Genomic DNA, 16,373 nt, shown 5'->3' with positions numbered 1-16,373 from the left:
AAAAAGTCACAAGTCAAAGCACCAGCATACCTCATTTGTTACAACATTGAATTTATAGATAAGAAGGATTACAAATTGGTAGTTACATAAATGGGCGTGAAAACTGGTTTATAGAGTGTTAGGTATGAATTTGAGCATGCATGCATTTGTCAAATTGATGAAAATATGTAGATGGCATCTCTTAATTGTATCACAATTCAATTTTTTCATTTCTGTCTAGTACATGTTAGTTTGATTAGAAAGTTGCTTAGGATCAACACACAAGCAAATTAGAAACCATGTAAATAAATTGCACATTAGAATATCCAAATTTGACTGCCCATTGTTAGGGCTAACAAGGTTTTTTTGTAAAGTTGCTTGTTAAGATGTACGCTGAAGGTAACTGCTTTGATGCTAATGCTCTCAATGTCATTTGTTTAGTTGTGTATATGAATCTTTCAGTAGAATCAGGACAAATGTTGATGCAATAAATTTCACAGGTTCTCTGGGAAAGTTTCTGTTTCATTTAATCTATCATCTTGCTTCTGCATTAAAAATTTGTTTTATTTAACATATCAATCTAATGGGTCTTTTGTATTTTTATCAAATCTCTTTTTTCCCTATGAATTTGAATATAAATGTCTTATTTTGTATTATTTGAAAGTATATATTTATAGATTTTTGATCATGTAGATTACTTCAGAGAGTAATCATGCCTATATCTAAGCACAAAATGTGGTGCATGCTATTAATCATCACTAGTCCATATAATGGAATGCAAGAAAAACAATTTTTGACAATGACAAATTCACCCATATTAATTGGTTTTGCAGAGTTTGAATTATAATAGTTCTTGTTTGTTGTTCCCCTCAACATTGGAGATGATCTCGAAACTCTAATGTTCGAAGTGGGCCTAGGCATTTTTCACACTGCTTTTCATTTGGGAATTCTAACTACATACAGTGATTACTCTAGAGAGGCTTTACATTTTCCATGTTGCTAGTTTTTGGCATTGTTGCCATATTTTTTATGGTCAAAGAAATTGGGATTAGAGTTTGAACTTTTTTATCCATCTTTAGAGGATAAATCTCAATTGAGAATGTTGAATGATTTTGTGGTGGTGATTATTCTTTTACTAAGGATTTTGCACTAATTGATGCTTATGTAAGTAATATAATAGATTCATACTTAAAGAAATGAGATTTTTTAAGAAATTTTCCATACACAAATATGGTTGACATGGCTATTTTTCAATGCTTGTTGGCAGTCTCTTTCAATCGTACAACCCTAAATTGCTAATGTCCAATGCATATTATCGAGTTGATTTATACTCCCGTCCCTTAGACAAGGTATGCACTTTTAAAACTTTGTTATATTTGGCTATTTTGTGTTTTAAATCAGAAGAAACAGAATGATGGTTAGGAAACAAGCTATTTTAATTTAGTGAGAATTGATAAATAATTTGTACCTTTCTCAGCATATAAAACCCTTATCAAACACAGAAAAATTGTAATTGGTCACATCTTTCATTGATTTTCAATGAGAATATATGTAGATCATACTAATTTCTTGAATTTGACTAGGTCACATCTTTCATTGATTTGGCAACTTCTGTGGTAATTTGTGACTAGGTGTTGTACTCCTTTTGTGCTAAGTTGCCGGCCCCGGTTTGGATTTGGATTTGGGTTTGTGGGTTCGTTTAAATTTTTTTGGGGGTGGATTCGGGTTCGCTTGGGGTTCATCCGTACAAAAACATATAAAAATAAAAAATAAAAATATATACATATATGCAGCAGCAAATAAGTTCATAATACACCACTATCAACTATGCTAATAGTAAAGTAACATAGCAAAATACAACACCATATATAGTAATTTTTTAGTCCAAATAACATAGCAAAATGCCAAAATACACCACCATATCAATGTTTCAGTTCAAAAATAATAATGTCAACATTAACAATGAACCATCACTGGTCAAATATCATCAAAATTCATCAAACATATCATCCTCCTGCTGTGGCAAATTCACAAATGCACAAATGAGATATGTTTCACCTTTTTGGCCTTTTTAGTGGTCTATTTTAGGGTTGGAGGGTCGAGTTGACCAAAATAGGCCAAAAAAGAACTTTAAAAAAAATAAAAAACGTCTTAAATCCATCAAATTCTTCCCGGGTTCTGCCACTAAGGTCAAAAATCGCTGCAAATTCTTCCAAATTCTCCCCGGGTACTTCACTGTGAACTCACAGGCAAACTGCAGGACCTTGGCCATATTTGCGCCAGACCGCATTCGGACCAGGACCCTGGGCTGCCAGGGGAGAATCTGGCAACTTAGCTTTTGTGCAATTTTTATCTTTTTATAAAATGGGGGTCATGCCCATTCAGAACTTCATCTAATTCTCCAAGTTTACTTATATCTGAGGATGTGGGTTTGATTTATACCCTTACAAGCTTCCATGGTACCTTAGTGACCAAGTGATCCTCATGGAATGTTGTTGGCAACTAGCAAAAGTGCATTTTATTTGGGAGTTTAAGTTTCCAATTCAAATTGGTACATACAAGTGGTCCTTAAACCTTGGTGCTATAAGCATGTTTGGAGAAATTTTCAAATTTAACTTCAAATTCTATGTTAAAAGCAGGGTGTATGACACTAGGAGTTATATGTTTGATAGCCTTGGTTCTCATTTTTGCTTCGGTAAGTGATATTGAAAATTATTGGGCAAATTGCATAGATGACCATTGACTTTGAAGTTAGGAGGATCAAGCTCATGACATTGTTTTGTAGGTTTTGATTGATTTAGAAGAACAGATTTTATCTCCACATTTTGCATATGCAAAGGGTGATCGGCAGCCTCTATGCCTGCCAATTGGGCTATCAAAGAATTTACTTCATTTGATGTGATGAAAAAATTGGTGACAGATAGGACAAATTGTTTTTTGGAGAGAAAACTAGTGGAACATACCATTGGAACAATATTGGGAAAGAGGTCTGAACTTTCAAATCAGCTACAAAGTATATTGGAAAAGAGGGCAGCTCCAAGCTCCCAAGCACTATTGAGGTTAGATGCAGAAATTGCACGTGATATTGGCAGGGATGAAGAGGAGAGAAGCGATAAATTGAAGATCTGCTGTGAGTTAAATGATTCCCCCAAAATAATAAAAGATGAAATTGATCACAAAGAAGAGTGTGAAATCTTCTTCTTAGGTGCATCTCAATCTTACTCCACCTCCTTCAGTTTCTTACATTGCTACGCCAAGTTCTCCTCCTTTTCCTTCCAGTTCTTTCACTCCTCTTTCTTTTTCTCAACTAGAAGGTTCATTTTTACCTTCCACATCACCACCTTGTAACCATAATCTCCTTTCCTGTACTTCATTCATTCCACCAGCTCAGCCACCAGCAATTCAGCTTGTGGAAGAAATTTCTACCACAGTTGATCCTTCTGAGAAACCAATCAATGCACCTTAGTGGATTAAGACATCATTGGAAAGGAAAAGAAAAATTGATTGTCAAATGCCCCAATGTGGGGCCTTCAAATAGACAAGGGGATAGGGACATGTTGCAATATACAACAGATAACATTAAAGAAAGGGTTATGAAAGATGGAGAAGAGAAGGTAGCCTGAAGGTGGATAGCAAAGAATTGAGGGCTTGTATTGTGCATTGGTCAATCTAGTTCTTCATTGCCACGTAGAGTTGAGGAGAGAACATAGATGAGGCAGTAGATAATTTGGTTTCATGTGTTAGGGGCATACAGCAGTGGATTCGCTTGTTATGTGACTAAGGATTTAAACTTATTGATGAGTTGTATGAGATCCTAAAGAATATCAAAGGAGCAGTTGGAAAGTGCTACGATGGCCGATATTTTTTCTTGTTGAAATGTTATCAACATATCAGTCACTTTGGAGCTGGTTGAATCTTTGGGCACTCGAGAATTACTAAAATTAGGGGTAATTTCTTATCTAAAAGAGAATCTTCTTTCCAATTGAATGGTTGCATGTCAGTTGGTGATAGAGTTATGGGTGCTAGAAGTTAAGGTAATTAGAGAACACAAGAAATTGCAAACTGCAGGACAAACTATTTTTACTTCTGTTCATCTGTTCCCTTTACTTTCATAGACAATAATTTAGAAGAAGAGCGGAGTTTGATTATTAGGCTCAAGAAATAATTTCAGTCTTTGAATTTTTGTTCAGATTTCTCTAAGGATTGCTACATTAAAACCAGTTATAAGTGGCCTACAACAGTGATATTGAAACACTCTCTCAACCTAATTGGTGATCTTATAATAGCTCCAATTGTAGATGCTCATTGTAGCAATGATTCCATAAAGGAAGCAATGTGAGGTCCCATGGATGGTGGTCATGGATACCTGATCTCTTGTAGTTATTTACATCATTCTAAGCTAAGTCGCCGGTCCCGGTTTGGAATCGGATTCTGGTTCGAGATTTGGGTTCGCAAATTCGTTCATTTTTTTGTGGGGGTGGGTTTGGGTTCGTCCGTACACAAAACATATAAAAAAAAAATATATATACATATATGCAGCTGCAAATATATACAAATGGGATTTGACATCTAAATCTAGATCAAGTTTTGAATATAAATCTATGCAAGAATTGAAATCATTTTCTATTGGATTCAACTCTTTGTCTTCTTGTTTCAACTCAACTCTAGGAAAGAATATAGGCTATGTAGGGTAGGTCCACAATTTTATTTGAGTTACTACCTTCTACTCCATTATTTTGTGTAGATTTGGTGGAATTGTTAGAATTGTTCATGTTTTACAACATTTGAAGAAGTATTTATGTTTTTTGCTCTTGTTGTTTTGCCATTTGTTCCTAGCTATGTGCTATTTGTTGTATTTGCATTAAGGCTCTCCAATCCTCATCCCAATCCAACATCTTCTTACCCCTATCTTCAATTCCAGACCCTAACTATCGTGACTCGTCTTCTAGCCTCTTTCCAAGGCTCATGCTTATCTGCATACACAACACACACTCAAAAGGCTGGCAGGTTTGTTGTCTCTAATAGCAATGTAATAACCTTAGGCTTTCTTTTAATTGCCCTAACCCATTAGAGCTTACATAGCCACACACCCAGTTTGAAGAGAAAATGACATGACAGTGAATAGCTGTTTGTAATGAATTAAACACACATGAAACACAACTATAATAGAATTAAATTATAAACAGTTCAAAATCTGAATCAAATTCGTTATCCATGCACCTAGCACAGGGTGAGTGATATCACTGTTCTTTTCCCTTTGAAAAATACACTCTTTTGAATTTGCAAGACAGAAGAATAAAAAAGAAAACTTAAAAAAAAATTAAAAAATGGGTCAAATCACCCAAATTCTCCTCAGGTTCTGCTGCTGGGGTCAAAATTCTCTGGAAAAGCGTCAAAATTCTCCCTGGGTCCTGCTGATTGAACCCACAGGGCAAAATACGAACCCTGGGCGAATTTTGGGAGAATTTCCAATGAACCAGAATTTTGGGCGAATTGAACCAGGACCCAGCAGTTGCACAGAAGAATCTGGTAACTTAGATTCTAAGTATCCTACAAGTACACTAGGCCCAGTTCTATGGAACCTCACTCACAGAAGAAAATTACAAAACTGAAGGGACTTTCACTTCATTGGAGCCTCACTGAATACATGTAAATTAGAAAAATATGTGGTGATTCTGCTAATAGAGTTCTAGGGCAGTTTGCCTGTCTTTGCTTTATCCAACCAGCACACATACACATCCTTGTAAATCTATTTAATAAATGTTCTGAAGAGTGTACATCAATTTTGGTAATAATCATCACACTTTTCATTTGTGTGCACCTTTCTGCATCGTTGTGTGTCTTCCACTGTATAATCATTATGTCAATACCAATTCAACCCAACTTCAGCCACTTCTCGCAGTTCTCTGAATTTTTTCCAGCTGTCCTTTTTGCATCACTTCAGATGGTGATTTAACCCCCTCTTCCATTTTAGTAACAATCACTCTCAAGCAAGGCCAATTTCTTGAGTTTTGGCTGAAGACTTTCGTCCTTCTCATGGCCTAGTTCTACACTTTCACCTTCCAGTGAGGTTCAGTGAGGTTCTAATTGCTACTGCACCTGCACTTGCCTCAATTCCAATTGCTTCTGCAGATTACCCTTTTTCTTTGAAGAGTAAACTATTCTTACTATATTTTTTTAATTTTCTTATAGGGGCTTGGCCATTTAAAGATGTTTGACCATCTTCAGGACAGTTGAGAGGTGTCACAAATGCCCTCAACTGTCTTGGAGATGACCGGCCATTAGATGTCCCCAAATGTCTCCTCGCCTTCTGGGAGTCATTTCTGAGGTGTCTCCGCATCCCTGAAACAGGCTGGGGACGGGGACATGCGGAGAGAAGACCAATGGACACATCCTCATGTAACATATATTCAAGTAAAACTTAATAGAAAATTTTAGTTGTTGTAACCTTAACCCTAAATTAAATATTTCCAATCTCCTTGGGCTTTATTCTTTTCCTAAGTGGAAAAATGAGCCAAAACAAGCATGGGTATACATAAAATGATAAAAACATTTGAGTACCATTTTTTGAAAAACTCAAGACACAACATGGTAAATGTAGCAGTTTATGATTAATTGGAATCAACTGTGAGCTTTTGGAGTGTAATGCCACCTAGTAAATTCTCTAATCTGAATGTTGACTTTCTTGTCAATGCCATACTCTAAACCTAATTTATGTATGATTATAAATAACTAACTCCCACAAGGAATACACCAAATCATGATTCACATTGAGATAGAATGATACCAAAATTAGACCAAGACAGAGTCCTCTATGTTGGACTATAATATGAACCTTTCTATTCAAGTGACACATCAATCACATGCAACTCCTATTCAAGTATACAATTTGATGTCACCAGCAGTATACAATTACACAAGTTGAACAAATGCATGCAGTTTCCTAAAAATACATGCCTGACAGTATTTAAAATACTCGAGTGCTCTGGACATCTTAGGATGAATGAGTAACTAGCCAATCTGACTCTGCATGATAGAATGAGATTGCTTATCTGAAGGAAAATTCTTTCACTATCTTCATTAGAAATGCTTGACCTAACATTTGGTCCAAACATTAGAAATGGTTCTCCCTTCCTTTTTTGCCTCATTATATAGTCACGAAACATTACAAAACATTCTAGAACACATGTATGGAAAAACATTAACTCATAATATCTATGATACCACATCACACTGCATTGTGTCATTTGCTCCTTTTTTTAACCACTACTACTTCTACTGCACTGTAGTCACATAAAAAATATGTAACAAACTTTATATACTATATAGAGCACAATCTATGTTAGACTTGGATAAGGACTTTATCTCACAGATCCACAGGTTCCTGCTAAACATCCAGATAAGATCATCAAGTGCAGTCACTTGTAAGTTGTAAAATCTCTCTGGTATAATCTCTGATGCTTATCCCATGTGTATCCAAAATAATATCTCAAATTTAACATATGGGGCACATGTGTCTTTCTATACCTTATGACTATCCTGTAGTCATGCAGGCGACAGATATGTACTCTTCATGTCATGGTTTAAAAATCTGTCTACAATGACAACTTTGTCATCCCTCTTTTCTTGGATACATTGCAATTATTTTTTACTGTTGGGCTGTCTTCTTAGACCACAACTTTTATAACAAAATCATCTATTGGTATCCTATGAAAAGATTTTTCAATAATGTCTCTGTTACTGCCATGATATTCATTCATCATTTTAATCCCTTCTTTTCTTGCACGCATTGCCATTACTTTGTAGAGTCAGGGAGTCTTCCTTGATCACAACTTATACAATAAAGTCATCTTTTGGTATCTTATTACAATTTTATCAACAGTATCTGTTACTGATTTTGGTATATTAAACCTAGCTATATCTTGCTGGTGTTTTGAATTGGCTTTTAAATGCACACATTACATGCTAAGTAATAATTTGTTTTGGTGGTCTTTGCTTTGTGACTACATACTTCGTTGAGAGTTTCCCCCTTTTTAGCATTCATGATGGCATACACAAATACGTTTCACTCAAATATTTATCATTCTGTTTTCCTTTGCTATGTAACACTTCAGGTTGAATCTTCTTTGTTCTTACATTATTAATATCTAATTACCTTAACTGACATTGGTTTGATTTTATACAGTGACCTTGTGGTTAATGTGTGAACAAATGAATTTGCTTTCTGCCAGGATAACATCTAAGTCTTCTGTTGATTTTTCCTGCTGTCTAGATGGTCAGATTGCTCTACCAATGCCTTCTCATGTCCACTAATTTTTCTGAATGTTCCTTGTGCCCTGGTCCTATTACAGCCAATTCTTTGTTCAATGTACAACTGATATGATGAATTCTACAGTCAAGTGCATCTTGTCATTAACCTCAGTTCATTCATCAATGCATTCTTCATCATTGTTCGTGGGCTAGCATTCCCATCTATTGAAGTTTCATTGTTGTTTCCAGCAGAGTCTGATATGTCTTTCATATTGCAGGGGGGTTTTTGTGCCTCACAGCAACTGCTACTATCCCTATATTTGACCCAGGTTCATTAACTGTTTTAATGCCCCTTATGTAATGGATTGAACCAAGTTTTTTTGGATGTGCATACTCATTCAAAAACAGGGTGCATCCAATGCACTAGCACCTTGTATGCAGGATCGAATATGAAACACTCCTTTATACACCCCACCCACACCTTGATTGGACTGGTGCAACTACTACTTTGCCACTTTTTAGGGCTTACACCTGGACAGAACTGGCTTCAAATCAGGAGTAAGGAGAAGAATAAAACATTCTCTTTTCAATCACTCAACACTCAGCATAGCATTCTGTCTCTTGTTTATATGAATATCGACGAATCTTTTGGTACTTATGTGCTGATTTTGTATCCGACTTACCATTTATATCAATATGCCATACATTTTATCATGTGACATGTATAAATTTGTCATTATGACACTTATAATATCATATATCATGGCAGATTTCCGATTTTGACTGTATCTTGGTATTTGATGTATTGTATCAATTTTTCATGCTAGAGAATGCTTTTTTGTTTCAAACTTTCATGTACTATTTTCTTTTATTGTTTTGTTGTTATGTTGATCTTATGTTCAAAACTTTCACTTGTATTGTGGAGTAGCTAAGTTTCTTGTGTCTGCACTATCTGTACCATCACACCTTCATACCTACACCCCCAAGTTTTTGTGGGTGCACATCTGGTGGCCAATACCTGAACCCTTCATAGTCGTGCAGCAATACAACCTTGGATTGAACTTATAACCGGTAATGAATTGATGTTAAGTTGTTATTGTTTCTCATGCAAAAGTTTGTTGTGAACCTGTTGGTGTGTTTTTTATGCACGTGCAACTCAGAATAAAATACCCGAAGATATCCTATTATCTCTTGATCAAAATCTTCTATGTGCTAAATAGACAGGCTGTGTGATCACAAAGACGACTCGAAGGTTCCTGATTCATGTGGATAGTCTCAGTTGGTTCGTTGTGATATGCTGGTAATCTCAAGGGGGACTTACACAATTGTTCGAGGAGTTAATCAATCTAAAGATTTTACTGATTCCCAACTTACTTTTTTTTTTGGAACGATTTTCAATAAGTTATAGTTCAATCCTACTTCTACTAAGATTTGGAAAAAAAGGCGAAGGATGAGGGTTGAATAAGATAATTCTAACCCTAAGCTAATCCTATGAACTTGGGAGACAAAAATTGCAAACGTGGAATTAAAACCAATCCTTTCTTCGCCAAATTCAACAACCACACAAGAACAGTGCAATCTTCTGTGGAACTTAAAAGATTTTCATATTACTCATTCACCAACATTTTGAATAATGAATAAAGCAATAGAAGTTAAATTTATTATATTGGTTCAGGCTAACTTTGCACGATAGCTGAAAATCATCCAATTATCAAAAGTATGAACACATCATTCCGCATTGAGCAATTCCATCAAATCCTTCATTCAATCTAATAACTTGAAAATAAAACCTACTCTAATGAGAGCAAAGAAACCATGCTAACTTGCAAAAGTAGACAAGATTCACCAACAATTGAACAACGAATTTATGTCTTAGCACTTAGGAAGTATCACTACAACAATTTCTCCGAAGTCTCTCATATGAAATAAATGAAATGAGGAGGGTTTATATAGGCACCCTTATTACAAAGCAACAGCCTGGATTGATTTAAGATCAATGGCCAAGATTAAACAACAAACCTAATTAGGGCAAACTAGCATAGTTATCCAATATAGACCAATGAGAAATGAACAACTAATTAATCCAGCTTTCTTCTAGAAGCGGGTATCCCTTATCCTTTTCCTTAGCAGCAAATTTGATGAACCTAGTTACTATGGGACCCAACTCCTCCATTCGGACACTTGGCAGGATGTCAATTTTGCACTCCATCAAGTCTATCTCATCTTGACATGTGGCAAAGGTGGCTATCCAATCAATTTCCAGCTTTCAAAAATTACCTTCAATGGACATGAAAGAAGATGCCTTGCTGAAATGTTGTCCTTGGACTGAGCTTGCAGTAGTGGAAAAGTTGTTTTGAACTTTGGCCTTCAAGTTTTCCACGTCCAAGTCCCTATCTCGGGCTATTTCCTGTTCAAGCACATCGGCAACTATGATGAAGACCTTGTCTTGGATGGCCTTGATCATTTCTTCAATTCAGGCACCATCACTCTTCATCCTTTCCAAGACTTCTCCTTTAGCCACCAAGGCATGATACCATGTATTGAAGTCAAATGATGCCACAGTATCAATCACGTTTCCATTGACCAAGTCCCGCTTAGGGATTCCTTTCAGTACCTTTAGACATGGGATTGTTTTCTCTTAAACAGTCTGAAAATCCTCCCAAAATTCGGCTATGCATTGGATTCTGTACATAAATGAAGAGACCTAATCATAGACTTGTGCCAATTCTTCCACGAACTTGATGGCCTTATTTGCAACTTCAGCAATCCATTCCTTAGCCTCTTGGGCTGCCATCTTCATTCCTTCAAAATTTTTAAATGACTCTCGTGGAAGAATCAAAGGTGGAGCGATTGCTGCCTCTTCTCTGTTGATGGGATTTACCAAGTGCTGGATATAACCCTTCAGTTGTTCATTTTCTTCCTTGAGTTTGTTCTTCTTTTCAACTTCTCTCCTTAGCCTTTCTTTGATGGCATTGACTGAATCATCCAACTCCTGAACTTCTTGTTCCTTTGTGGTAGGACCTATGTCCACATTCATTAGCTCATAACATTGCATTGCTGGAGGGAATCCAGCTGCGTGGACAATTCCGTTTCGCATCATCTTACGTGCAAGTGGTGAAGGTAGGCAATCATCTGACTCGTACGTCCTCTTCTTGAAATCTTCAATGTCAACATGGCCAAAGTCAATATCACTGACTTTCCTCCACTTTGTTTGAATTTTGGATTCGAGCTTCGGTTTCTTCTTGTTGAACTTCATCTGCATTTTCCGAGAAATTCCTCCTTGAGTTGACATCAACTATCTGAAAATATGGAAAATTCGTAAGTTAGAAGAAATAAACTTGATGTCTACTTGACTAATTTCGAAAAATAACTCCGATTTTCTGATTAAATTCTGGAAATTGGACCCAAAATCAGACTAAGTCTGAAAAATGAAAATCAGAGTTGGAAATTATGAAATTAATGTCTGATTATGAACTTAGGAGTGGAAATCAGACTCAGAAACATTCTGAAAATTGAAATCAGACTTGAGAAAATTCTTGAAATTGCTTGTGACATGCTGCAACTTTCGTAAATTCGATCTAGGGAAAAATGTGCTCTTAGAAAGATGTCTTAAATAGAAAAAATAAATAATTAGAATTTTTTGTGTAGATAAAATCATTTACGTCACAATGGAGCCAGTTTAAAACAATGTCAAACAGAATTTACAAAACTAAATATTTCTTTTAATTTATGGGATTTTGCAGGTGCCGGTTACCAATTTTTTTGGATCAGTTATGGAAACAATTCACATCGATTCTGCATATACTGGCTTCTCTGGAAGGAATGCTGAAAATCAAGTTAAATCTCATTCTGGTGCTTCAGTTGATGAGACTCAGGATAAGATCTCGAGTTCATCTGCTGAAATTGATTTCCAACACATACCACAGGCACATATACAGGTGATGGTTACATTATCCAATGATTGAATTTATTATAGTTTACTTAAAGTTTTGGACCTGTTTGCTCAAGTATTTTTGTCTTTTATGCACGATTTTCAGATTCTGTTTTACCATGATTTTATAAAGATTACTTCATTATTTTCAGGCTGAATGCAGTATTCTTATCCACTTATGGGACCAGTTGCAGCATTTCCTAGATAAGTTGGGAGACACAGATATCCAGGTTCAATATGGTCTCCTAGGGCTCATTTTGCTTGTTATGACATCATCATGGATTTTTCACTGAGCTTACTAAGATTGCTAAAGGCCCAATTTGTGGTATTGTTCCCAGAAAATAATAGATACAGATGGATGTTAGGAAAACGTGTATGTACCCTAACCTGCGTTTGGGAAGAAGCAAAATCTGCACTAACCCACATTCCAAAAAGGAAATATTCCTCAATGTATTTTCTAACTAACTTGAGAAGAGCCGATATGTTTATTTACTAGGTTATGCGTTTGGATTAAGATAAAGGAACCTGATGTGCTCATTCATGTGTCATAAGAGATACCTGTGGGGTTAAAGTTTTGTCCATGCGTTACACTTAATGAGATTCCGATGTACTTTTTTATTTGCTTCAATGAAATAAATACATCATGTTGCATTCGTGGTTATAGCAACTGTATTATGCAGTTTTGGAGGAAAACATTGCAAATCTCTATCTGAAGATCTTTGTTCTGTTTTGTTTTTTTAAGGTGAAAGGGGTGTGATTGAAATATTTTAAATATTAAAAGGATATTATTTCCATGGTCGAAAAATTCCGACTCGGCAACGACTAGGCAAGCCCATAAATTTTAAAAACTCGGGACTTGCAAAATCTCGGGGAAAAATTCGGCAACTTTTGGAACATTCCAAGTACATTTTTTTAAATATTCTTATAAAACACACATTTATATAAAACTAATGTCATTAAATTTATTTTTTAATTATATTAGAATAAACATATATTAATAGGATACTATTTAAATCATAATAATATTAATTATTAATATTTTTTAAAAATAATAATTATTGAAGTCTTATATGCATTCTTTATAATGATAACAAAGTCCATTTTCAATTAATTTAATCTTTTAGTATATCATATGATGCTATTGTGACTAGGTATGGAGTCTAGACATCGATCTTTGCATAAAGAAAATAATGAAATATTATTGATAAAGAAACAAAGGCCATTCTTAACAAATGCGGGAATAGTTAGAAATGAAGGAGTTGCACCATCATTGTGCCCTAGAGTCGTGCCTGTCGTTACACCCTGGACTCGTGCTAGTGTTATGCGTTGGAATCACGCCCAAAAACCCTAACTAAAAAAATGTGTTCTTTCATTTGCGTTCCAGATGAGTTTTTTGTGTTTGAACTGCGCGATTTCACGATTTTTAGGGCCAGAAATCATTGCGAGTATTGCTTAAAATTGTTTGCGACTCTTTCTGTGAGTGACTCGCCTAGGCAAATGAACTGCGAGTACTCGTGATTTTGGTGTTGGTAAATGGTCGTGTTTCAGTAATAAGTCACACATTCACTTTATATATCATGAATAGTACAAAGAATAGTTTAATAACTCATGACTCACTTGGCAGATTCGAGTTTGACTTGGAATCTACAACTTAACAAAAACTTGTTAGAACTCAACAAAACTCGCAAACACTAAAAAACTTATATTTACAAAATAATTTTGAAAAACATGTCTGTAATGTCCCCTTTTTGGATTGTCTTGAATCTTGCCCTTGTAAATATCAAAGTTTGCTAATTTTCGCCCTTGTTAATTTTGATATTAGATATTGATCCATTGACTTTCTTGTCTTCTTTGATCTTATGGATGGTTCCTCCAATTTCCCCTTCTCAATTGTATTAATTTCTTCTTTATATCTTCATTTGTGGGAAGTCACACCTCTTCATAAGAAATGAGTCATCACTCTTTATTGCTGCCCTTTGAGAATAATAAATTATTCTTCAAATTGATCTCCCTTGGATGTCCTTCTCAAATGAGACTTTCTCCTTTTTATATCCTCCAATGTGAAGGAGAGGTCACACCTCTTCATCATGTATGCCCCTTTGGCAAGAGACACACCCTTTCCACCATTATCACCCTTTGAAAGAGTGCAACTCTTCATTATTTCTGCCTTTTGAAAGGAACACAACCTTTCACATTCAGATCTGCACTTCTGATTCCCCAAATTATCCCCTCAAATGAGGTTCTCTTCTCCCTTTTATATCTCATGTTTGAGGGAGTCACAACTTTTCACTTCATGTCTTTGACCGTTCATTAACTTATTATATTTAATTGTAATATTTTATATATTGATTTTATTATTATCATTTATCATTTAATTGTATTTCAAAGTGGGGAGATTACAGAGACTGTTGTTCCAAGCTCCCAGTCAGACTCGGAATACAAGCTAAAATCCAAATTCAAAAAAGGCAAGATGAGATAGACAATATTCTTGTTTGTATTAATTCTGGAAATGAAAATTTTACAAATAAACAAACTACAAATTACAAACTACAAACTGATTACAATACTTGTAGCATTCTGGAGCTGCTCCCAATCATATGCCTAGAGCTACACTTAGCTCACATACAAACACTGCTCACTTGGAGCTTCTTAGACCTGGAGCAATCACTGCTCACTAGCCAAAAACAACACAAATACTGTTATTCACACTCAAACAATTCTTTGTAACCACACACACTTGGACTCACTCCAACTTTTGACTTACTGACTGGGAAAACACTCTTACCTTTTGTCTCATAGTCGTCCACACAAGTTCCCACCCAGAATTCAAAATTGAACTTGACCTACCATATTAATTCAACTGGCAATCTTTGTTGCACATCAAGGGCAAGTAGGTGGAAGCAATCCCCAAGTCTGCACAAATCTTCTACCTGCTCCAAAAAATTAATTTCTCTGCAAGCTACTCCAGACAGGTAGGTGGATCAACGACAAGGTGAAAGGCTTAGGCAAAAAAATTAAATTCAAATTTCTAAAACTCCCCGTGTCTGAGTCATTCCGATAAGATCATTCCTAATCTAAATCAACAATGCCCAAGTTTCAAGTTTCTTCTTAGGCACTCAAAACTGTCTCTGCTCAATGGCTTAGTGAAAATTTTTCTAGCAGTTGATCAGACTTGCAAAACTCCATTTTTAATTTCATCATTCTCAACTAATTCTTTGATAAAATGATACCTGATTTCAGTGTGTTTGCTTCTTCCATGAAACACAAGATTTTTTCGTCTCTTTTAGAGACAAATTTTAGAAGCACTAAAGATTTATTTATTGTTGATAACATGGAAGCCATTTTAATACTTCATAACAAAGTGTTAGGATGTCAATACATTTTTATATGTTGTGTGATAGGGAAGTTGTGAGTTTTGATAGCCAAATGTTCTTTTGGATTCTCAAGAAAACTACATGATTTTGAAGGTCGACTTAGCTCTTTTTGTGGCGTTGATATATATAAGAGGCGGGTGAAAAGCTATTGATCACCCATATTTTCTTATTTTCTATCATTGGGTTAGTCTCCTACCAGCATATACTCAAAATATACATGAATAATTGTGGAGCTTCACCAAGGTTGGGTTTGACTACTGTTACTAGATGTGGGAATGATATTGCACAAGGTTGCACTTATTGTGATTTTTTTAGCATATTGTTCGAGTATTGAAAGTCGAATATTTCATTGCTTAGTGGGAGGAGCATATGAATACTAAGAAGTGGACATCTCCTTGTTTCTCTTCATGTATAAATATTGTGCATTAATCTTAGCATATTTCCTTGGTTTTTTATTAAGGATCAAATAGGTTTTGAGGGGACTTGAAACCCCTTACAGTAGGTTTTGAAGGAACCCAAAACACTTTGGACTTAGTGGAAATCTAGAAACCACAAGCAAAACATTGCAGAGAGATACAATCAAAGACTAACAATAGCCAACCAATAGACAAACATCAACAAAGCAACTAAAAATTGGCAAAGCCACCCACAAGGCCTATGCAATCAGGCAAGAGATGTCGGAAAAACAAGAACTAAGAGTTTTGCAAGGCTCCCATAACTTGAAACATGGGTTTTGGAAAAGCTCCCATAACCTTTTACAAAGGGTTTAACAATAAAACCCAAAATTATCCCACTCCAAGCAAGGAAAGCCTCCAGACAACAAAACTCCACCTCTCTTG

The 16,373-nt window shown here is 35.6% G+C and overlaps 2 protein-coding genes across 2 annotated transcripts in view; one reads left to right on the top strand and one right to left on the bottom strand.

Annotated features, from left to right (window-relative positions):
• Positions 1–12,827, top strand: part of LOC131046592 (uncharacterized) — a 133,734-nt gene extending 120,907 nt beyond the window's left edge. The window contains exons 8-10 of the mRNA XM_057980369.2: positions 1,247–1,328; positions 11,973–12,167; positions 12,313–12,827. Of these exons, the coding sequence (XP_057836352.2) occupies positions 1,247–1,328; positions 11,973–12,167; positions 12,313–12,453 (418 nt within the window). The 3' untranslated portion in view covers positions 12,454–12,827. The remainder of the gene's footprint in view (positions 1–1,246; positions 1,329–11,972; positions 12,168–12,312) is intronic.
• On the bottom strand, positions 10,074–13,677 carry LOC131046593 (uncharacterized). The gene is made up of 2 exons (XM_057980370.2): positions 13,426–13,677; positions 10,074–11,528 (listed from the first exon to the last, which is right to left on the bottom strand). The coding sequence occupies exon 2, from the start codon at positions 11,519–11,521 to the stop codon at positions 10,934–10,936; it is 588 nt and encodes a 195-aa protein (XP_057836353.2). The 5' UTR covers positions 11,522–11,528; positions 13,426–13,677; the 3' UTR covers positions 10,074–10,933.
• Positions 13,678–16,373: the final 2,696 nt, after the last annotated feature.

Source organism: Cryptomeria japonica, chromosome 9 (assembly GCF_030272615.1).
Source record: "Cryptomeria japonica chromosome 9, Sugi_1.0, whole genome shotgun sequence".
Taxonomy (NCBI): Eukaryota; Viridiplantae; Streptophyta; class Pinopsida; order Cupressales; family Cupressaceae; genus Cryptomeria; species Cryptomeria japonica.
Note: the sequence above shows the minus strand (reverse complement) of the source record. Positions and strands in the feature narration are given on the sequence as shown.